General features: G+C 53.5%; 1 protein-coding gene across 3 annotated transcripts in view; it reads left to right on the top strand.

Annotated features, from left to right (window-relative positions):
• NRG2 (neuregulin 2) overlaps window positions 1-20,988 on the top strand; it is a 187,379-nt gene extending 166,391 nt beyond the window's left edge. Inside the window, exons 5-11 of one of the 3 annotated variants that reach the window (XM_032250561.1) lie at window positions 2,081-2,139; window positions 7,510-7,533; window positions 11,797-11,899; window positions 14,838-14,961; window positions 15,304-15,431; window positions 16,025-16,252; window positions 19,080-20,988. In XM_032250561.1, the coding sequence (XP_032106452.1) occupies window positions 2,081-2,139; window positions 7,510-7,533; window positions 11,797-11,899; window positions 14,838-14,961; window positions 15,304-15,431; window positions 16,025-16,252; window positions 19,080-19,839 (1,426 nt within the window). In that variant the 3' untranslated portion in view covers window positions 19,840-20,988. Of the gene's footprint in view, window positions 1-1,623; window positions 1,701-2,080; window positions 2,140-7,509; window positions 7,534-11,796; window positions 11,900-14,837; window positions 14,962-15,303; window positions 15,432-16,024; window positions 16,253-19,079 lie in introns of all 3 variants that reach the window. The other 2 variants (XM_032250564.1, XM_032250562.1) reach the window with 2 other exon arrangements.
• Window positions 20,989-22,100: the final 1,112 nt, after the last annotated feature.

Here is a 22,100-nt window from a genome sequence, read left to right as displayed (position 1 = left end):
CTCCACACAGACTCCTACCACTGCAGGATGAACCTCCTGTCTCCCCTGGGGGAGATGCCATCAAGGCCCAGAGAAACTCCAGCCCTCTGCTCAATGCCACTCCCATTCCCCACGCCTCCAGATTTGAGGTCACAGGTGTTCATGAGTATCTGCCACAACCAATGGCACCACTTGCTGTAAGCCTAAGTGGCTTCCTGGTGGTTGCCATATACTGCAATGCTAGGAAGTAGAGTACACTTGCCTCTCGAGGAAGTTTAAATGGATTAATTTTGAACAGTAGTCTGTTATTGAGGACGACACTCGTGATAAACTTAGCTAATTTCCTAAGGAAGAAGATGCAGAGGCAATATAGACCCATCTCTGAGTAGGGAGATGTGGGGAAGGGGTCCAGCCCTCCCTGTAAGATTCTCCTTAGGTATCTGGCCTTGTTGGGGTTCAGAAGAGAGTACAGGGCTGGGCATGTCTCCCAGAAATCTTCGAGAAATCTGAGACTCGCTTGAGGAGAGGGGTGGCAGCCAGAGAGCAGAAGAAAGTGTGCCTTAGGGGTAGGGACAAGGTCAGGGAGATTGAGTGGGTGGTGCTTTGGAGCTGTAAGCAAGGCAAGATCAGAGAATGAGATCCAGGGCAGGGCCAGGCAGTGATGGAGGAATAGGTCATGAAGAAATGGAAGGGCTTCCAAGGATGGCTGCCAGTAGGCCCTTGATGGGGACCAGCTTCCAGGGTCCCCCAGTGAGCCTGCTCCAATTCCTATTGCGGTCCTTGCCACCTGAGACAAGATTCCCTGCACCTGGTATCAGGAAGGTCCACTTTGGGATGCTGATAATTCCAGCTCCTCTCCAACTTCCCATTTCCCTACTGAGTGGGCTTCTCCAAACCATGTTCTACAAGGGTTCCTCAAAAAACAACATCCATGGTGAAATAAATTTGAGGCGAACTTACATGGAAAGTTCAGCTATTTCCTCCTATGAAACTTTCATAGTCTTTCATAGGTGAATGTACACTGCAACTCTGCAAGGCACCCTGAGAATGCATTTCCTACATTGATTTAGCCACAGAACCCTCTTTGAGAGAATAGATAAAACATCTAGATCATAGACATACAGTCTGGGAACAGCATTCCCAAGTTCTCTGAGCTTTCTGGGGGCTGTTTCTTGGATGAGAAAACCTGCCCAGGGCCCAGGAGATAACCCCTCAGTAGGTCCTGGGAGGATCTCCCAAGAACTTGGTATTCCTTAAGGCTCCCAGATCCCTGCCAGCTGACTGACTGCCTGGCACCAAGAGGCTACAGTTCTTGCTTCATGGGGCACCAGGCAGGTAAGAAGGAAAGTCTCAATGGCCAGTAGGACAACTTCCCATCTTCCCTCACCCCACTTCCCTAAATCATCCTCCTCCCTGGCCCACCCCACCGTCCCCACCACCCATGGAGCCACATCTATTAGACAGATTTTTAAGGAGATCTCAGAGCCCTCCACCCAGCCCCGACTCCAGTCCCTTCAGCTGCAAGTATGACCCCAAGTGCCTGACTTGGTTTTTCTCATTCATCACTGTGCACTTTGATTTCTAACCTTAGCCTCGCGGATGATGCCAGTTTGTTCTGTGATTTTTCCCCTTTTCCTTCTCCAGATGTCCAAATGGATTCTTCGGACAGAGATGTTTGGAGAAACTGCCTTTGCGATTGTACATGCCAGATCCTAAGCAAAGTATGTTTGAAGATACAAACACAAGTCCCTGCTCCTTAGAAAGCTTCCGGGTGCAGTCCCCCCAATGTAGGGCATAGGGCCAGGGGTGTTGGTTGTTTTGATCTTTGGCTGTTTTGTTTTGTTTCTCTTTTCTTTTTTGTATTTTGGTTTGTTAGTTCTTTTTGTTTTGTTTTGTTTTGTTTTGCTTTGTTTTCATTTTTGGCCTAATCCTTGGGTTTAAAGTTCAGGGCTGCAGGTAAGGGGCAGAGTGGCAAGGCCAATACAAATGGTAACGGTGGCAAGGAACCCAGCTGGCATTGGCAGGAGCCCGTGCCGGGGTGTTGCAATGCCTGTGTCTTGCTATCCTGGCTCTCTCTTTCTGGTTTTCTTTCTTTTGGTAGGTGTCCTGTGGGATACACCGGGGACAGGTGTCAGCAGTTCGCAATGGTCAACTTCTCCAGTATGTCTCTTTCTTCTATTTCTTCTCTTCCCTGGTGACTGACAGTCTCCCCCTGGGGAGGGATGGGGCCTTGCTTAGCAAGACTAGGAGGAGATGCAGAGGGTGTCCTGCCCTCCTCTCAATCCTCAGTGCTCACAGAAGCCTGTGCAGAGGGGACGGAAACGCCCCCCGGCACCCCCACTTCCACATGTGGGCTGTACCTCCTGGGCACAGTAATGCTGAGTTCTCTCTGCAGCAGCCAGGGCCACACTCAGGCCTCCTCCTGACTTCTGGGGGTCAGGCAGCCTGGCCAGAATGGGAGGAAGCATTTGCAGAGCCCTCCCGTGCCTCTGAAGGCTGCCTGAGGAGACCGATGGGGCTGGCAGGGTGTGTGGGCTCGTGTGTGTGCTGGCGTGTTTAAGAGAGAAAAAGTTCTCAGAAAGCCCATTTTCCAGAGTTTGTTTGTTTTGAGGGTTTGGAAACGGGGTAGAGGGAAGGAAGGGGAATTAAGGGAGAGCAGGCCCCAGGGCAATGGTTTCCATGGATACCAGAGATATTTATGTGGCTACAAGATGGTGGGGGGGTGTTGGTGCTGGAGATGCTAAAAGGTTGAGGATTGAAAGGTAACTGGTGACTCTCTCCAGCATCTCTGTGGTCTGAATCCTCCCATCTAGGATTTTATTCCCTTCCTTTCTTCAAATTCTGATGTTAGACCTTTCTCTTTTATACAATTTGCAAAAAAAAAAAAAAAAAGAAAGAAAGAAAAAGAGAGAAAGAGAAAGAAAGAAAGGAGAGAAAGAAAGAAAGAAATGAAAGAAAGGGAGAGAAAGAAAGAAAAGAAGGAAGGAAGAAGGAAGGAAGGAAGGAAGGAAGGAAGGAAGGAAGGAAGGAAGGAAGGAAGGAAGGAAGAAAGAGAAAGAAGGAGAAGGGAAAGGAAGAGAAAAAAAAAGAAAAAAAGAAAAGTGAGCCCCGAGGTCCAAGGACGCAGCCACAATTGTGGAGTGTTTTATTTGGGGCCTGAGAGCAATTCCTTCCAGCACCGCCAGGTGGAGGTGAAGCAGAGCAAAAAGCCACTAGCCAGCCACTGATGCCGCTTCAGGGCTAGGGGTCCGCTGGCTTGCAAGGCCTGTCTCCAGTCACCCATCCCATCCTGCAGAGCAGGCTGGGCCCCTGCTTCCCTCTGCCCCCCACCTCCTCTTCTCCAGGGAGGACAGCTGGGCCCCATGAGGAGTTTGGAACCAAGTGTCCACAGGGCACTGGATACTGGGAGGTAGAACTATGGGAGGTGCTAAAGGTGGGACCCAGGGGGCCATGTAGGTAGCCCTTGGAAAAAAGGGGTTTTGGGATTTGGGTCTCAGGGTGGAGAAATGATCCTTCCAAGTCCTTGTCAGACCACAGCACAACAGGTCAGCAAGTTACTCCGCATCCCAACCCCACAGGGGCATAGAGGCCCCATGGGTGGGAGCTGCTTGGCCCAGATGGTCAACTTTCTTAGTGGAGTTTGGGAGGCCAAGGAGGAAGGGCAGAACCTGTGGACAGGACATGCGGCCCAACAGAATTCTCTAGAACGTGGACTCTACAATCATTTCAGAGTCATACCCAGCCCTTTGTGGAAGACTATAGAGCAGGAGGGGCCTCAGGACAAGGCAGAGCCCAGGCAGAGCCGGGGGGCAGGTGAGAGAGACAGTGAGGCCATATTCCTCTCGGCAGAGAGCCTCTCAGGCTTGCGGGACTGTTCTGGATGGGGAGCCCCGGCCTGTCCTAAATCAGAGCAGCAGAGCCTCCGGAACCTGGGCTGCAATCCAAGGCCTCTCTGCCAGCTGGGCTGCTTCAGCTTTCAGCCCAGGTCTGCGGGGAGGGTCAGCAGGGCCCCAGGAGCCCAGAAAAGGGCCTGTAAAGGCAGTCCAGGCCTTTCTGCCTAGTGTCTTCAGTAGCTTGACTGTTACCTTTTCGTAAAGGATTTATCCTCTTCAAGCACTTTCCCAGAGAGCACTTCATATATTGCTCTAGCAGATAATTACAGAAAAGGTGGTATGAAGTGCTGGCTTAAGTGTTCAGGCTTCAAATTCAAAGAGACCTCAATAAAAATCCCAGCTGCTGAGCTTACTAGTTCGGGGGCCTCTTTAACCTCTCAATTTGTTTTCTCATCTGTAAAATGGGGATGATGACATTTATGCCTGTGGGGTCACTGTGAGGATGACATGAAGGGCTGCATTTGAAGGGCTTAGCAGAGAGCCCACCATTATGATTGGAGTGCAGTTTAGTACCTCTCCCAGCTATAACTGGCATGGGGGGTGGGCAGCAACAGCCCCCTTGAGGCTGACTCCCAGCACATCCTGAGCAAAGTGTCCAACCTTCACACCTGGCCAGACAGCATCTAGACCAGGTTATCTTTTGCAGAGATCAAGGAAAGAGGCTGTGACTGCAATAGCACATTGAAGCTTCTCCTTCTTCCAAAAATAGCCCCTCCAATCCCCATGGGTCAAAACTTGTCCATCTTTATGTCCCCATGTAAAGAGCACACACACTTGTACATGCAAGCACAAACATGAGCAGGGGCTCATATATGCACAAACACACAATCATGTTCTGACATGGCTGCACACATGAGAAAACCCATGAGCATGTGCTCACACCTGCACATACGTGTAAAAACACAGGAACTCACACTCACATCTGTACACACATCACTGCCTCCTTGTTCAGGCACCCTATGACTGTATGTCATGGAACATGTCCAAGATGAAGAGTTTGCATATTGTCTGGTAAGCACGGCCCTGTCGGGAGTCCAGCATCATGTTGCCATGGTTACTGGGTCACCATGCATATTTCTGGTTAATAGGCCCTTCCTGTGACTCAATGGTGCCATTCCACCCTAGCTGAGTGGCAGCCAATGAACATAATGAGTGGGAAGCTCTTCTCTTTGCTGGGGCAGAGCCAGCCATAGGCCCCTCATGTTCCATCCCACCCTTCCCAGTGAGAAAGCTGCCTACCCAGTGACTGACCAAGCCCTCAGTGACCCCACCAACAGTGCCAGCCACCACTCTAAACAGTACTGGCCTTTGACTCGAAGAGGCCAGTTAGGAGCCCTGGAAGGTGCTTCTACTATTCAGTTCCCAGAGGGGTGACACAGAAGAAAATGCTTAAAGGGCTTTGGTAGCCCTGCTCACTTCTTCAGATGGTCATTGTCCTCAGGAATACCCAGCCAGGCCTGTCCAGAGACTCAGTGGACAGGAAAGCCATGGCTTAGCACCAAGGGACCAAAGATCTGGCTTTCAGTCTCCCTTCTGCCCCCTAATTTGCTGTGGGACCTTGGGAAAGTGTCCTAGCATTATCACGGGGCCCCAGCTGCCTCATCTAATACAAACTTGTCCAAAAGTGGGGCCCAGACCAGCTCTATGAACCCGATCTTCTTAGTGCCCCAGGTCTCTGTGGTCAAGCTGGGCTGTTCTCTCAGGGCAGCATGGCTGGACATCCAAACAATGTGAGCTTTCCGGCTGCCTGAAGGGCCCCCGGGCCTCAGCACTAACTACTCAGTGAGAGGTGCGCCAGGGTTCTTTGAGAATGGTCAAGTTTCTACTGTCTACTCAGCACAGCTGACCAGCCCTGGGACACCCTGGAGAGAAGTGGACAAACTGTACTTAACTTTTTCCTGCCTCCAAGCAGTCAGAGTGACTTTGGTTTCTGCAAAGAAACCAGAACTTCAAGGTCACTCCCCAACCTGGGATTTAATAGCAGTACAAGAAGGGCTTGTGTCTGGAAGGGCTGGGAGTAGCGCTTCATTGGTGTGGTCTCTGCATGGAACTGGGGGGGTTGAAGCCCCAGGATCTTCCTCAAGGCTCTTCAGTCAGAGCCATTGCAGTCCCTGGCTCAGAGCCACCCTGCTCTCCTGCCCTTTTCCAAAGGCAGAACCCTCTGGAATCCCTATCAGGAAGTAGATGAGAGGTCCAGGGATGGATAATGCGCAGGACTTCCTGCAGATTGCCACACATTCACCTTCCTCCGAGGCAAATGAGAACATCAGACACAATGTCACATCCTCCCTGGATCTAGTGGAGCTGATTATGCACCTGGCGAAGCCAGAGAGTGAGCACATCCAGGCTGGCAGGAGCAGGGCCCTTGCACGGATGCTGAGCTTATGCCTTTAGGCTTGTTCACATCTTCCTCTAGCTGTGTGCAGGCACTTCGGACAGACGAGGAAACAGGGATTATGCCTTACCCACATCCACATAGCGAATTAGGGATGAAACTGAGACACTCCAGGCCTGTAGACCGATGCTGGGTGCTACCTTAGAATGGTAGGGGAGATTTTTTAAAAACACTGTTGAGATTTCTGGGCTCCCACCCCAGAGCCAGACTGCCTTGGTCTAGACAATTCCAAAGTTCAGCCAGGTTTCCAAACCTCCTAGGATCCTATGTCCCAGCCTGTTGCCCATTTAACAGATAAGAGACCGAGACTTAACTAGATTGGTATCACTCAGGGTCTCACAGCAGCAGGTCAGTGCAGAGCTGACCCTTGAGTCAGGGTGCTTTTATCTAACCCTTCTATGGTATGGGGGTCCTGAAACCACACATTCAAAACACGATCCCACTTCCAAGACTGTAATTTGCCCACCATTTGAGGAGCTCAGACGTTCTACAAGTGAACCCACTTGTCTCTTCCTCTGAGTTGCAGTTTGCTCTTCTCAGTAGTGAAATCAGGCTCAGGCGCCAAGGTCCAGCCCTGTAGGCTTCTAGGGTGTTGGAGTGTCAAATAGAGAAGCGGCCTGCTGTCTGGAACCTTGTCCTCTTCTTCCCGCTCCCTCCCGCAAACTCTGAGGCTCCCCACCCGGGCTCCCAGTAGGTGGGCAGGCCAGCTAGGCCTGTGGGGCCGGAGAGGGACATGGGGCCGGTCTGGGAAACTCATGCCTGCACTCTGAACAACAACAACAACAAAATAGCGCCCTTGATGAGGGAGCTGGGCAAGCTGTCTGCAGGAAGGCTTGAGAGTTGAGAGTGCTGAAGGCCTGGCACTGATGCTGGGAGGAGCAGGGAGCTCCTGAGGCCCCACCCCACTCACCTTTCCTCCCAGGGACATTTGCCAACTGACTCTTGCGCCTCTGCCTCCCCACCAGGTACTAACCCCACAGCTCATCTCTAAAGAGCCTGCCCTGCCTGCTGTTTCTAACATCTCCCTCTCCGCTCCTTGGGGCTCACTTGGGGACTGGGTGTCAGGGAAGGAGCTCAGGAGGCCGGGAGGGGTCACTACTAACCTGCTTTCACCTCGCAGGGTGGCTGCCTGGTGTCTGAAGAGTCCTGACCAACGTATCTGTCTCTCTCTCCCCCTGCCCCACCCACCTGTCTCTCCCTCCACCCTTCCCTCTCTCGCCTTCCTCTCTTCTGCACTGCCAGAGCACCTTGGATTTGAATTAAAGGGTATGAAATGTCTGTGTGTCACTCAGCACCATCCGCGTGGCCCCTCTCCACAGCCTCCAATGCCATGTGTGCTGAATGTTTGGTTTCCTTTCCAAAAAATGGAAGAGGGATGATTCCAAAAATCTCTCCTGGCCTCATTGAGATGTCCTATCATAAACTATGTTGATGTAGGGGAAGACAAGAGAAGCTCATGAGCAGCAGGGCACTCGGGGTTTCAGACCGTGGCCCTCAGTGTACAGTAGCGCCCCTCACATGGGGAGATCAATAGCTAGGAGGCCTCAGAGGGGAGGCCCCCTTCTGAGCTGAGTGCAGCCCCACAGGCTGGCTGCACAAGAGATAGGCCCCTTGTATGAACATGCTCCCTGGAAGGGCTGGTGTCTGGGAACCACAGCAGCCTGGTGTGGAGAGTGGTGCAGAGAGGCATCCCTTTCCATTTGGCTTTAGTCCTCCTTCTGTTCCCCATTTCCACATCCATTGCTTTGCATTCTGCATCAGGCCAGTAGCTGATAACTCCTTGTTTTTCTCTGTCCCTGTCCTGTGTCTGTCTACCTGGCTTTGCCATCTGCTTGAGGCTGTCATTCCCTCCATGATCTGACCCCACACTGGCAAGACCAGCAGGGTTGGGCTGGCCTCTGGTGCCTGCCCCTTGTCCCCCAGCTCAGAATCTTACATGTGTCCTCCTGCCACCTGCTATTACCACCCTCTGGCCCCTGGGAGACTCCGTGGGCTGGAAGGGACTTTAAAGGATTAGCGTTTCTGGCTATCTGGCTTTGTGCCAGGAGGCTCCTCCATAGCCTCAAGTGCCCAGGCATATGACAGCAGGAGATAGGCAGGGGGCTCCGAGGGTGGGGGCTCCAGTGGGGTTGGATCTCAGACATGGTACAGATTCTACAGTTTAGGAAAGGCTACTCTCGTGGCTGATCTGGGGAGGCCTAATAGCCCCACCACCTATCCTCTATCAGCTGTTCTCAGTAGAAGATAAAGTGTAAAGTTTGTGTGTAAGATGCATCTGTCTGTAGCTACTGGCTGTGATGGGGCAGTGGGAGAGGTATTGAGTCTGTGTGGGGTCTGTGATGGTGGCAGGATGCACAGGGGTGAATCTGCAGGTACGTGTGTGTTGTTGAGAGTGAAAACGTATACACCTTGTGAGGTATCTCAGGGCAGGATGTGAGCAGGTGTGGGGGGCTGTGGAATGCCTTCGTGTTAAGGGTTGTGTGCTGTGCAGGTGGAACTGTGAGTGGGAGGAGATGACTGTGAGGGCGCAGATATGTCTGTGTCTATAAGGCTGGTCTGTATATTCACTCACAATGCAACAAACATCTACGGAACAGAGTTTACCAGACACACAGTCCCTGCCCTCCTGGGCTCACACTCGCAGGTGACAACAAGCTAACAGGAAAGCATCAGGTGGTGTTCCGGGGGCTGCACAGAAAATAAAAGTGAGGTGATGGGCTAGTGCCTGGCTGGAGTGGGGTGCTAGTGTAGTTAAGTGGTCAGGGAAGGCTTATCCGAGGAGGTGACATCTGTTTTAAAACCTGATGAAGTGTCCAACCCTGCAAACAACCAGAGGACAAACAAGTCCTGCAGGGGGCAGCACAGCAGGAAGAGTGAGTCATGTGGTTGGAGCGGGCTTGCCTTGTTCAGTGGATGGAGACTCCCAGCAGCTCTGAAGCACAGTGGACACAGGGGAGAGGACCACAGATGAAATCCAAAAGGAAGGCTGGGACCAAGCAGCCGGGGGCCTCAGAGGCCATGGTAAGGCTTTGGGTTGCATTCGAGTTGCAGTGGGAAGCCATCTTGAGTTTCTAAACAGGGGAGTGAAGTGATCTGCTTTATGGCTGTAAATAAATGTAGCTTTGGATGGACAATAGCCTGGGCTGGGGGCAGGATGGGTAGGAGAGGAAGCAGAAAGACCCATCAGAAAGTGACCATCTCCAGGCGTGAGGTGGCACCATCCCGGATTAAGTTGGAAGCAATGGAAATGGTAAGACACGCTCAGACCCAGAATCTACTTGGGAAGCAGAGCTGAGATGACTTGCAGCTGGGTCCAGCAGCAGGGTAGATGGGAAGAAAGGGAGTAAGAATGAGCCCAAGGTCTGGCCCCTGAGCAACAGGAAAAGTCAGGCTGCACCCATGGGCTGGAAAGAGTCGAGGAGGAGTTTGGAAAGAGGGTGTGGAAGCAGGGATTCTGTTTGGTCATGGCCCTTGGATGCATGAGTCTGGACCCCAACACATCCCAAGCGAAATGCCTGAAGAGAAAAGGACATGAATAGCAAGCAGAAAGGGAACACAGATGACTCCAATCGGAAAAATGCTCAACCTCACTCATGAGTGAAACAGAAATAAAGCTACACTGAGACAGCACAGTTTGCCCTCTGGACTGGCAAACCCAACAAGTCTGATAACACCATGGAGTGTGGGGAACCAGTCCTCTCATCCATACCTGATGGGACAGAGGCTGCCAATGGGTAAAGACTCAATGGAGAGCCATCTGGCACGATCAGACTCCAGGAAGAAGTCAGGGCAGGAGGTATAAATTTGAGAGTCTGCAAATAGATGGTATTTAAAGTCTGAGTCTGAATGAAATCACTAAGGGAGAGAGGGCAGGTGCAGGAAAGAAAGAAGCCTGAGACCCAGGCCCTTCTACCTTCCTGGCCAGTAGAAAAGAAGAAAGCACAGTTAAGACAGAGACAGATCAGCCAATGAAGTAGGAGGGAGAGAAGAACCATCCCAAAGCCCAGGGGGAGTGGGCCCCAGAAGGAGAGGGTCAGCTGGGAAGGAAGCAAGTGACCTCAGGACTTGGCAGCCTGGAGGTGGTTGGTGCCTGTGACCAGAGTGGTCTCAGAGGAGTGACGGAGACACATGCTTGACTGGACTGGATGAGGCACGTGAATGGGGCATGAGAGCAAGAGCCAGGGCTGTGAGCACAGAGCCAAGAGATGGGACCTAGGGTGGAGGTGTTGTGTCTGGTTGTTTACAACTCGGCCCGACTGTGTCAGTGGGCGTGGGCGTGTGTGTGCACCTGTTGCTGGAGTGTGTGGTTAACTCTGTGTGTGTGCATGTGCTGTTGTGTGTGCAGGTGTGTGTGAAGGGGTCTGTCTGTGAATCAAATAGGCATAGTTAGAAATCTGTGTGTGTCTGGAGGATTTGCGGCCCTGGGTGTTTACTGGTGTGTACCCCTTTGCCAAAGGGTATGCTGCAAGCACAAGAGGTTAGGGACATTTCCCAGGGCTCTGCTAAGGCATTGAGGTCCAGCCTTCACTTCCCCCTGAGCTGGGAGGAGGTCACAGTGTGGGGGGGCCAGCCAGCAGGTATGGTGGGCAGGGGTGGGGTCTCTGGGCTGCAGCCTTGGCTATAGCTAGCGCTGTCACCTTTTACTTTTTCTTCCTCCTGACTTTCTGTGTTTTAGAAGGGCTGCCTCAGCAGCAGCAGAGGACAGAGAGGACAGTTGGCCTTTGGGAGGGCTTTGAGGCCCAGCCTAGTTCAGCTTCTCAGCAAGGGCAGGAGCTGTTCCTTGCGTACCAGCACTTCCCTAGATACCAGGCGTCTATGGTGCCACCGGCAGGCTTCTCACAAGCAGACACAGGAGGCCTGGCGTGGCCCAGGGCCACACCCTGACCAGGCTGCAGGGGTTAACAAAGGCCTTCCTCCCACACCCCTTCCATGGGCTTGGCTGGTCTGTCCCTCCTCCTGGTCCTGGCACCCCCTCTGTCCAGCCTCTGAGTCCAATGTGCTGTCACCAGCCTGCAACAAGCCACTTTGCACTTTCTTAGGGAAGCTGAGGTGGCTGAGCCAGGCTTGGCCCAGGGGCCACATGATCACTGCCATGAAGAACAACTCCTCTTGGCACACCAAGGTTCTTTGCAGCTACTAGGCCATGGTGGAACAGGGCAGGGGAGCCGGCCAGACTGGGCTGTCCTCCCCTGCTCTACGGCCTTGGGAGCTTTGCCTTCACTCCATCCCTTCCCATTCTCCTGCATTTGCCACTCATGTGTTCTGGGCAGGCATGGGGCTTGGGGAGGAGAACTCAGGCAGAGTTGTGTGTGACCAGATCCATGGGTAGGTGGGAACTGCAGGGGAGTGGAACGCAAAACAGAGCGTGCAGGAGGGAAGGAACTGGCTGGGGAGAGAAGGGATGGAAAGGAGCTGGACAGGACCTGAGCTGGGGAGAGCCTGTGGCTTTCGGGGAAAGGGGGTCTCTGCACCACTATCCCCATGGGGCTGCCTCCTACTCCATCCCTCACATCCACCCTGCCTCTGCAGAAGCCGAGGAGCTGTACCAGAAGAGGGTCCTAACCATCACGGGCATCTGCGTGGCTCTGCTGGTCGTGGGCATCGTCTGTGTTGTGGCCTACTGCAAGACCAAGTGAGTGACAGGCACTTGGGCTGGGGACAGGTCAAGCCAAGGGATGGGCCTCCAAGACTGTTTATGAAGGAGGTTCTCCTCCTCCACCCCACTGGAGCCCTCCACACCCTCCTAGGCCCCAACTGCCCCTTTGGGGGCCTCTGTAGCTGGGTGGGTGTGGGGCCAAAGGTCTGAGCCAAGAAGTAGAGGCAGAGGGTGTGGAAGGCCCCAGGGCACTGACAAAGAATAGTCATGAGCACAGGCTTTGGAAGAAGACAAATCTGGGTTCAAATCCAGCTCTGCTATTTCCCATGTGACCTTGAGCAAACTGATGGGTCCTCATGGGAATGATCCTGGTATGTACCTCAAAGGACACTGTGATGACCTGAGCAGAAGCGTGCAGCTGACCCCACAGGCTCCTGGAGCAGGTGCCCTGTCAAGTGAGCAGTCACTGGGCCATGTTGGGGAGGAGCGCAAAGAGGGCAGCTGTATTCCCAGGGAAAGACAGATGCCTCAGAGCACTGCCTGATCCTACCTTGGGAGCAGTGAGACAAGAGGATAGAAAAGGCGGGGCCAGGCTCCTCTGGGCGGAAGAGAGGTAGGGGCAAAACCTTGGGACAAGCAGAATAAGTGGACAGAGAGGGAGCCGGGCAGTCCAAGCTAAATGATAGCACAGATGAGGGTCAGCTGTATTCCGGGAGCATGAGCAGCCCAGACTAGCTGGAGCAAAGGGCCAGGGACAGGAAAAAGGGAGCATGAGTCTAAAAAGATAGCTGGGACCCAGATGGCACCATAAGACCTTGGATGCCGAGCTAGGGAGTCTAGGTTTAGCCAACAAGGCACATCTATAGTCTTTGTTGGAAAAAGCCAGACTCCCTAGCTCGGCATCCAAGGCCCTATGACCTTCTGATGGGCAGAAAGATGACAGGTTTGTAACAACTGTTCATATTTGTAGAGCAAGAATCTAGACTGGACGGAGCCACCATTCCAGGGACTGAGCCCCTGGTATGGACTCATGCTGCCCCATCTGTGGCATCTGAGGTCCTGCTGGCCTTGTCTTGAATGAATCCAGGACCAGAAAGTCTGGAGGAGGGTGAGGAGGGAGTTGGGGCCCAGTGAGCCCAGAGGAGACTAGGCCCAAGAGGGAAAATTGAGTCCAAGAATCACAGAAAAAGCAAGACGCCTGTCCTGCCCCCACTACATTTACTCATTTCTTCAACAGACACTCATTTGGTGCCTGCTGGACACCAGGCCCTGCCTCAGACATATGGCCAGTGCTCTAAGCAAGTGGTCCGGTGTCACAGGACACCTTTTAGAGGCACCTAACCTTGGCTGGGGAGCAGAAAGAGTTTCCCTGAGGAAGCAGCATTTAGGCCAGGGCCTGAGAGGTGAACAAGAGTTAGCAGGTGAAGAGGAGAGAAAGTATTCCAGGTGAATGGCCTAGCTGCGCAAGGCCAGGGGGCCAGAGAGGGCAGGGCACGGTGGAGGATCAGAAACAAACTCACCACGGAGGAGCTAGCTGGGGTGCCGGGTGGGCAGCGAGACAAAGGGCTGGGAGAGAAACAGGACACTACGGCCCAAAAAAGGGGCTTCATTTTCATTTTTGCAGGTACATAGTTGGTGTATATATTTATGAGCTACATGAGATATTTTGATACAGGCATGCAAGGCAAAATAATCATATCATGTAAAGTGGGCTAGTCACCCCCCCAAGTATTTATCCTTTGTGACCTTGAGCAAACTGATGGGTCCTCATGGACCTTTGTGTTACAAGCAACCCAATTACACTCTTTTAAATGTACAACTAAATTATTATTGACTATAGTCACCCCATTATGCTATCGAATACGAGGTCTCTTTTATTCTTTGTAACCACTTTTTGAACCCATGAACCATCCCCACCTCCCTCCCAACCGCCCACTTCCCTTCCCAGCCTCTGCTAACTATCCTTCCACTCTCCATCTCCATGGCTTCACAATGAAGGGTCCTAAACAGGGGAGTGACATGATTAGATTTATTATCAAATAAACTGAGCATTTAATATGTGCCAATCTAAAGTAGTCCCACAGCTAACCACAGCACCCTGTGTATTTTCTTCATGACACTTTACTCAAAGTATCTAGTTCATTTCTTTGTTTACGTATTTACCATCTGCTTCCTCTACTGGCCTACAGGCTTCAGGAGGGCAGATACCCTATCTACCTATCTATCTTCTCTGCTCCAAAACAGTGTCTGGCACATGGTGACACCTCAATAAATACCAAATGAATAAATAAGGGAGAGAGGGAGTCAGCACACACACATACACACACACACACACACACACACACACACACAGAGACTCTTGTTCTGTCATCCAGGCTGGAGTGCAATGGCGCAATCTCGGCTCGCCGCAACCCCTGCCTCCCAGGTTCAAGCAATTCTCCTGCCTCAGCCTCCTGAGTAGCTGGGATTACAGGCATGTACCACCACGACGGGCTAATTTTGCATTTTAAGTAGAGACAGGGTTTCTACATGTTGGTCAGGCTGGTCTCAAACTCCTGACCTCAGATGATCTGCCTTTCTAGGCCCCTAAAAGTGCTGGGATTATAGGCGTGAGCCACTGCACCCAGCCTTGAATATTTCATATACTTTTAGTCATCAATAGTCTTTGGAATGGATAAGTGATCACCCTGTTTTATAGATGAAGAAAGTGAAACGTGGAGAGCTTAAGTAACTTGCCCAGGGTTGCATAACTAGAAAGCCATGAAGTTCTACTCTCTGAGCGAGCCAAAGCTCACTGCCACGACGCTCCCTGCTGGATTCAGGGTGGTGGTGATGGTGTAGGGGCAGCTTGAGCACAGGGAAGAGCAGCAGCCCTGGACAGGGGGAAAAGCTGTTTCCCTAGAGTGGCAGCTAGGGAAGTTCATCATTGGCGAGTTGGGGGAATGCCAGGCTCACCTTCCCTTCCCTTGTGCAGAAAACAGAGGAAGCAGATGCACAACCACCTCCGGCAGAACATGTGCCCGGCCCACCAAAACCGGAGCTTGGCCAATGGGCCCAGCCACCCACGGCTGGACCCAGAGGAGATCCAGATGGCAGATGTGAGTGGCTTTCCTGGGCCCCCTTCTGAGACCCCAGTGGACAGCCAGCCTTCCCATGCCCCCTGCAAGGATGGGCCAGGGCAGCAGCCAGCCTATCCCATGGCCAGCCTTTCCTGCTAGGCACTGCCTCACCAGGATGGCTGGCCTTGCTTTGCTCACTTTCATCAGGAAGGGGTAGGGGTTGATTTGCTGGAGCTGTCACTGCCCCAGCATCAAGTCACTCTTACCCAGTGGGTCTCCCCAACCAGGAGCTCAGTCAGTGCTCATCACATCCCTGTCCCCAACAAGAAAAGTTGATTTAGGCCATGGTCACTAACTCTCACCCAACTCTGTCCGTTCCAGTATATCTCCAAGAATGCGCCAGCCACAGACCACGTCATCAGGAGAGAAACTGAGACCACCTTCTCAGGGAGCCACTCCTGTTCACCTTCTCACCACTGCTCCACAGCCACGCCCACCTCCAGCCACAGGTAGGCACCACCAAAGCCCATGGAAACCTGGAGACTCACATACTTCATCTGGCACAAAGTGCCCACTTACTCCAACATCCAGAGCTACTCGATACCCTCTCCTGAGCTTGCCACAGGAATCACAGCACACCTTAACCTCCTCTCCAGAACTGTGAAGGCTGATCCACACAGCACAAAGGCCCAGACAGATCAAAAATAACATGGCGGGCTCCCTTCTTCCCTGGGAGCACCAGGAAATAGGGTCCTCACATACTGCCCCCTGGGGCTGGGCTTCTGAGATAGGTAGCTAAGGACCACAGTGGTGGAAGGGTCCCACACAGGGGGTTTAAGGTAAGGCTAGGGGAGGCTGGTTGCAGGGAGGAAAGAAATGGGTTTCTGCACATTACAACTCACTCATCCATGGGACCCTAGCCCTCCTTCTTCCAATATTGGGGTTGGGCATTTGCAACACTCTACATCACCCCATAGTGGAGAAGGGCATTGAGCTAAGGGAGCTGGAGGTGGAAGAAGAGCCAGGGAGGTCCGTGGAACCACACCTGCTGGGTGCCCTGCCCCTTCTTTACCCCTCACCTTACCCCATCTGGCTTTCCCAGACACGAGAGCCACACGTGGAGCCTGGAACGTTCTGAGAGCCTGACCTCTGACTCACAGTCGGGCATCATGCTGTCATCGGTGGGTACCAGCAAATGCAACAGCCCAGCGTGTGTGGAGGCTCGGGCAAGGCGGGCAGCAGCCTACAACCTGGAGGAGCGGCGCAGGGCCACTGCACCAGCCTACCATGACTCCGTGGACTCCCTGCGTGACTCCCCACACAGCGAGAGGTCAGTTCCTACCCCCTGGCTTGTGCCCCACCTTAGCCAGAGGGCTGGCACCACTGGCCCAAGGCTGACCCTTAGGGCCCCTCAGAAACACTCCAAAGAGTCTCATCTCCATTTTTGAGATGGGAAAACAAGGTCCTAGAAAAGGTGAAATGGCTTGCTCAGGGCCATAGCATGTTAATGACAGATTGGGGCTAGAGCTGGGCCAGCGGACCCTGGTGGGCAGTGACCATCTAATTTAGGACACTTTTCAGACGAGAAGAGGACATTATTAATAGTTACACTGGAACATCAAGAACAAACAGGGAGCCAGGCATGGTGGCTCACATGTGTAATCCCAGCACTTTGGGAGCCCGAGGTGGATCACCTGAGGTCAGAAGTTCAAGACTAGTCTGGCCAACATGGCGAAACCCCATCTCTACTAAAAATACAAAAATTAGCTGGGCGTGGTGTCACATACCTGTAATCACAGCTACTTGGTAGGCTGAGGCAGGAGAATCCCTTGTACCTGGGAGGCGGAGGTTGCAATGAGCTGAGATTGCGCCACTGCATTCCAACCTCAGCAACAGAGCAAGACTCCATCTAAAAAAAAAAAAACAAAACAAAACAGGAGCTGTTCTGGACAAACTAGGATATATGCTAGAGGCCCCATGTCCAGCAGGAACAGAAAGACACTAAGATGGAGTAGACTGCGAGGTGAGAGGAGAGGTTGTCTTTGAGGTCACACCAGCACAAGATGGACATGAGCCACGAAGGATGGCAGCCCTTGGCAGTGTCAGCAACAAGGCCCCATGGTTCAAGGCCTGGTTGGGTTCCTAAGCGGTGGATGCAGTAAGAATCAGAAAATGCCCCTTCTTCCCTGACTCCAAGCCAGGAGTCTCAAGAGCCAGCTCCCCCCACCCCCACCACCTTGCTCAGCCCTGAGTGGCCCTCAGCCAAGTGGGGTCTGTAGGAGGTGAGCAGGGAAAGGTGAGTGGTACTAAATATTCCAAACCAGGGTGTGGGGAGAGGACCAGATATTCTCCTGCTCTCAACTCAGCCTACTCCATGCCAGACCCTGTGCTGGGCAGGCCTGCCTGGGAATCCAGAGATGGCCCACCAGATTCCTGCTGCTGAGGAGCTCCTGGCCATGGAAACAAACCAAGGAAGCTTACAGCAGCCTATGGAAAGTGCTAAACACAGGACACCACACCAGGGCAGAGAGACTCAGTCTGACTGCAGGCTCTGGGAAGCAGCCAGGTTTGCCAAGCCCAGCTCCACCACCTGTGTGATTTGGGGCAGGCTGATCACCTCTGTACCTTGTTCCCTCAGCTATAGAACAGGGAGAACAATCGCTACTATGCATGGTTCAGGTGAAGGCCACCTGCGATCATGTGCACAGAGCTCTTTGCCTCATCCCTGGCATGGAGCTGATGCTCACTAGGTGTAGCTATTTATCAATTGTAACCACAGCAATGGGACTCCTTAATGGGTGGTAGGAAGGGGAGAGGCAGGAGAGTGGGAAGGAAAGCATTCCAAGCACGGGAAACAACTTGAGCTGTTCCAACAGAGGCATTTAAGAACAGGGCTGATGAGTGAGGTACCTGGAACAGGGTGGGCTGTAGGGAGCAGAGGAGTTGGGCCTGAACAGGCAAGCTGGCCAGACAGACTGACCCTGGGTGGGTAAACAGGAAGACCTCCTTCAGCAGAGCTGTGACTTTTCAAGATTGCTCTGGGAACTGCATAGAGTGAAGGAGGAGAGACCCTGGGGTGGAGGCATGACCACAGTGAACAACTGGGCCCAGGGTGGGATGGAGAGTGTGCTTCCCGAGAAGGGAATGGGTAGGACTTGGTGGCTGATTAGATGTCGGTGCGAGAGGGAAGGAGGAGTAGTCAGGCGATTGAAAAAAACATAATGGGGACTCCAGGCTGGTTCCAGAGAGCAGTGAGGTGCCCAGCTGTGCAGTATGGAAGGGAAATGCAGAGGTGGGTGGCCCCTGTCCTGAGGTGGTGACAGTGGGGCAGAAGACTGATGGGCTTACCTTGTAAGGGGATGTGGAGCACAGAAAGGGACAGGTACCCGGGATCCAGCCTGGGAGATATTAGCCAGGGCAAAATTCTGAAGGAGCTGGTGGTGTGGGGATGGGTCTGCAGAGACACCTCAGTGGGATCTTGGTACTTCCCTGAAGCAGGTTTTGACTTCAATATAAGAAGGACTGCTTCCCTCACTGAAGCCATTGGGGCATGGGATGAATTGTCCCTGTGGGGCAGTGAGTACAGGTCACAGGGGTGTATCTGAATGGGGACTAGTGGGTTCTGGAATTGGGCAGTATGAGTCCTGGTTCCTGCCTAGCCTCAAGTCACATCCCAGCTCTGCCACTTCCTGGCTGTGTAAATCCTGAATAAGTCATTTAAACGTTCTGAGTGTTAGTTTCCTGTGTGTAGAATGGGACTTGTGGAAGGGTCTTACAGAGCTGCCGTATTAAACCAGGTGGAACCTGTACTATACCCCAGTGTGGGCCTGACCCCGTGATGTAACGGTGAGCCATTCATGGAGACTTACCAGGTCAGGCACAGGGCTACCACATCCCACTGATAAATTGTGGAATCATCCCAACATTGCTATGGAATGAGCACCATGGTTATGCCCGCTTAACAAATAAGAAACCGAGGCTCGGAGAAGTTTAGGAAATCGCATAAGGCCACTGAGGGTTACCGCCATCATTCTTGCAGGCGGGTTCTGGGGCAAGGTTACTGCAGGTCTGGGTCCGCCCCTCCCAGCCTACCCCACCCCACCCCCAATCCCCGGCCCGGGACTGGCCCAGGCCCATGCCTCTGCCTCTCCCCGCAGGTACGTGTCGGCCCTGACCACGCCCGCGCGCCTCTCGCCCGTGGACTTCCACTACTCGCTGGCCACGCAGGTGCCGACTTTCGAGATCACGTCCCCCAACTCGGCGCACGCCGTGTCGCTGCCGCCGGCCGCGCCCATCAGCTACCGCCTGGCGGAGCAGCAGCCGCTATTGCGGCACCCGGCGCCCCCCGGCCCCGGGCCGGGACCCGGACCCGGCGCGGACATGCAGCGCAGCTACGACAGCTACTACTACCCCGCGGCGGGGCCCGGGCCGCGGCGCGGGACCTGCGCGCTCGGCGGCAGCCTGGGCAGCCTGCCCGCCAGCCCCTTTCGCATCCCGGAGGACGACGAGTACGAGACCACGCAGGAGTGCGCGCCCCCGCCGCCCCCGCGGCCGCGCGTGCGCGGCGCGTCCCGCAGGACGTCGGCGGGGCCCCGGCGCTGGCGCCGCTCGCGCCTCAACGGGCTGGCGGCGCAGCGCGCACGGGAGGCGCGGGACTCGCTGTCGCTGAGCAGCGGCTCGGGCGGCGGCTCGGCCTCGGCGTCGGACGACGACGCGGACGGGGCGCTGGCGGCCGAGAGCACGCCCTTCCTGGGCCTGCGCGCGGCGCACGACTCGCTGCGCTCGGACTCGCCGCCGCTGTATCCGGCGGCGGACAGCAGGACTTACTACTCCCTGGACAGCCACAGCACGCGGGCCAGCAGCAGACACAGCCGCGGGCCGCCCCCGCGGGCCAAGCAGGACTCGGCGCCGCTCTAGGGCCCCGCCGCGCGCCCCTCCGCCTCGCCCGCGCCACTGTCTTTAAGGAGACGAGAGACCGCCAACTGGAGAGAAAGGAGGAAAAAAGAAATAAAAATATTTTTATTTTCTATAAAAGGAAAAAAGTATAACAAAATGTTTTATTTTCATTTTAGCAAAAATTGTCTTATAATACTAGCTAACGGCAAAGACGTTTTTATAGGGAAACTATTTATATGTGACATCCTGATTTACAGCTTCCGAAAAAAAAAGAAACAACAAAAAAAAAAGAGAGATGGGCCAATTTTTTGACTCTTTAATAGAAACCTATTTTGTGGTGCCTTTTGCTGTACGCTCATCTGGGGCTCCGGGAGAGGTCTCTGGGTTGCGGAGTGCTGGGAGTGACAGGGAGAGAAGAGGCTGTGGGGTTCTGGTGGGGGCGAGGGTGGGGGGTGGTGGGGGCTTGGCCCTGAGGAAGAACTGAGGACAGAAGTAGCTTTGCCCCCAGGCAAGAGCTGGAGTTCCGAACCCCTGGGGCGTGAGGGCCAGGACTCTAGACTTGGAGCTGGTGCTGGGGTAACTTCCAGTGGAAGATAAAAACACAGCTACCCGAATGGGGGATCCCTGGCTACTCACAGCGGTTAAGGGAGCCGGGCAGAGAAAGGTCTCCCAGAAAGCCTGGGCCCAGGGAGGGGCAGCTCTGCCAGGGTCCCAATGTTGGCGGCTCCTGTCCCCCACAGCCTCCAGGGCGCCCCTCCGTCCTCTGCAGCGCCTTCGTTTACAGGTCGTCTTTTCTATTTTACACCTGCATGTCCTTTGCATTTCAGATTCTTTAGATTGGATGCATGGTCACGCTGGGACCGAGAAGAGCCACTCGACAGTGTATTCCCTTTTTAGCAATAAAGTAACACCATTTCCTTCTCACAGGCTACTTCCTAGCCCCCAACCCACCTATGACTTACACTCCGTCTCCAGTCCTGCCCTCCCACCCCCAAAACCTGGGTCCACTGCTAATTTGTCAAAAAGGTAATTGTAAAAAAATAAGAAAAAAAAAAAAAAAAAAAAAATCCCAAACAGAAACAAATGGGAATCCTGCCCTGAAATGTCTGAACACCTGACTGTTGACACTTGAACATTTTTATATTATAAATAAAATCAGAAATAACTCCTGTTTGACTGTGTGTGCCTAGCCCCAGATGTGGAGGGAAGTCCGAGCACCAAGTCCCATGGTGGAGGTGGATGATCTGGCCTGGAGGTTGGAGGGAGCCAGGACAGTCCCTGAGAGGAAGTGACTCTCTCTCCAGTCTCAATGGCCCCAGCTCCCAGGACAGACTCCAGCCCTCCTCTTGCTTCCAAGAATATTTACAAGGTGTCCCCCTGGCTGCTGGGGAATCTGGCCAAGGGACTGACGCAAATTGCTCTGCTTCAAACTCAGCCTTGGAACTCTGGCCCAGTTCCTGCCCTGGATCTATGGGCTGGACTGAGGCAACAGTTGCCAGCCTAAGTGGGTGAGGAGGGGTGGGTTGTGGGGTTGGCACTGGCACAGCTGAGGCAGGATGACCCTTGGACCCTGAAGCACGTCACAGGCAAAGTCTGGACATGCAAAGTGGTATAACAGGTACCCCCAGCTGCCAGGAGGACCACAGCTGCTGCAGCTCGTAAGCCTACAGGGTGTTGCTCTTTCCCCAGTTTATACCCCCTCAGAGCCAGGGCCTGTCTAAACCCGCAGCCCTGAGGGAGAGTACATGATTTCAATATGGAGAAGGCAGATGGAGGCCCAGGGTTCAAAAGACTTTTCCCTCATCAACTAATTTAGTAAACCAGTGCCCAGCACCGGGAACTATTCGGTTCCAGCCAGACACCATGACATCTTCCACCCAAAGAGCTGAGGTGGTTGGCATCCACTATCGCCTGCTCATGTGTGTGTGTTTGTGAGGGTGTGGGTAGGTGTGAATGTCCCTAGAATGTATTTACAGACCCACAGGTGGGAGGGACAGAGAGGCTGCAGGTTGAGAGGGCTTTGGCATCAACAGGGCATGAGTTCAAATTCCAGCTCTGCGCCTCCCAGCTGTGTGATAGCTGTAGGCCACAGTTTCCTTGCTGGGAAATGGTGATGCAAATAACTACCCCAAAAGGTTTCTGTGGAGATTATAAAATACCCAGTGCTGATACTGGCATGTGATAGACTCCTAGTACATGGCTAATTTGATGGTAGTGATGACAATATCCCTTGCCTTGCATCCTTGTATCACACAGCCAGAGTGACAAAAACTAGATTAGAG

Source organism: Sapajus apella, unplaced genomic scaffold (genome assembly GCF_009761245.1).
Source record: "Sapajus apella isolate SASKATOON/1434 unplaced genomic scaffold, GSC_monkey_1.0 scaffold71, whole genome shotgun sequence".
Classification (NCBI taxonomy): Eukaryota; Metazoa; Chordata; class Mammalia; order Primates; family Cebidae; genus Sapajus; species Sapajus apella.
This window is presented reverse-complemented; position numbering and strand designations above follow the sequence as displayed.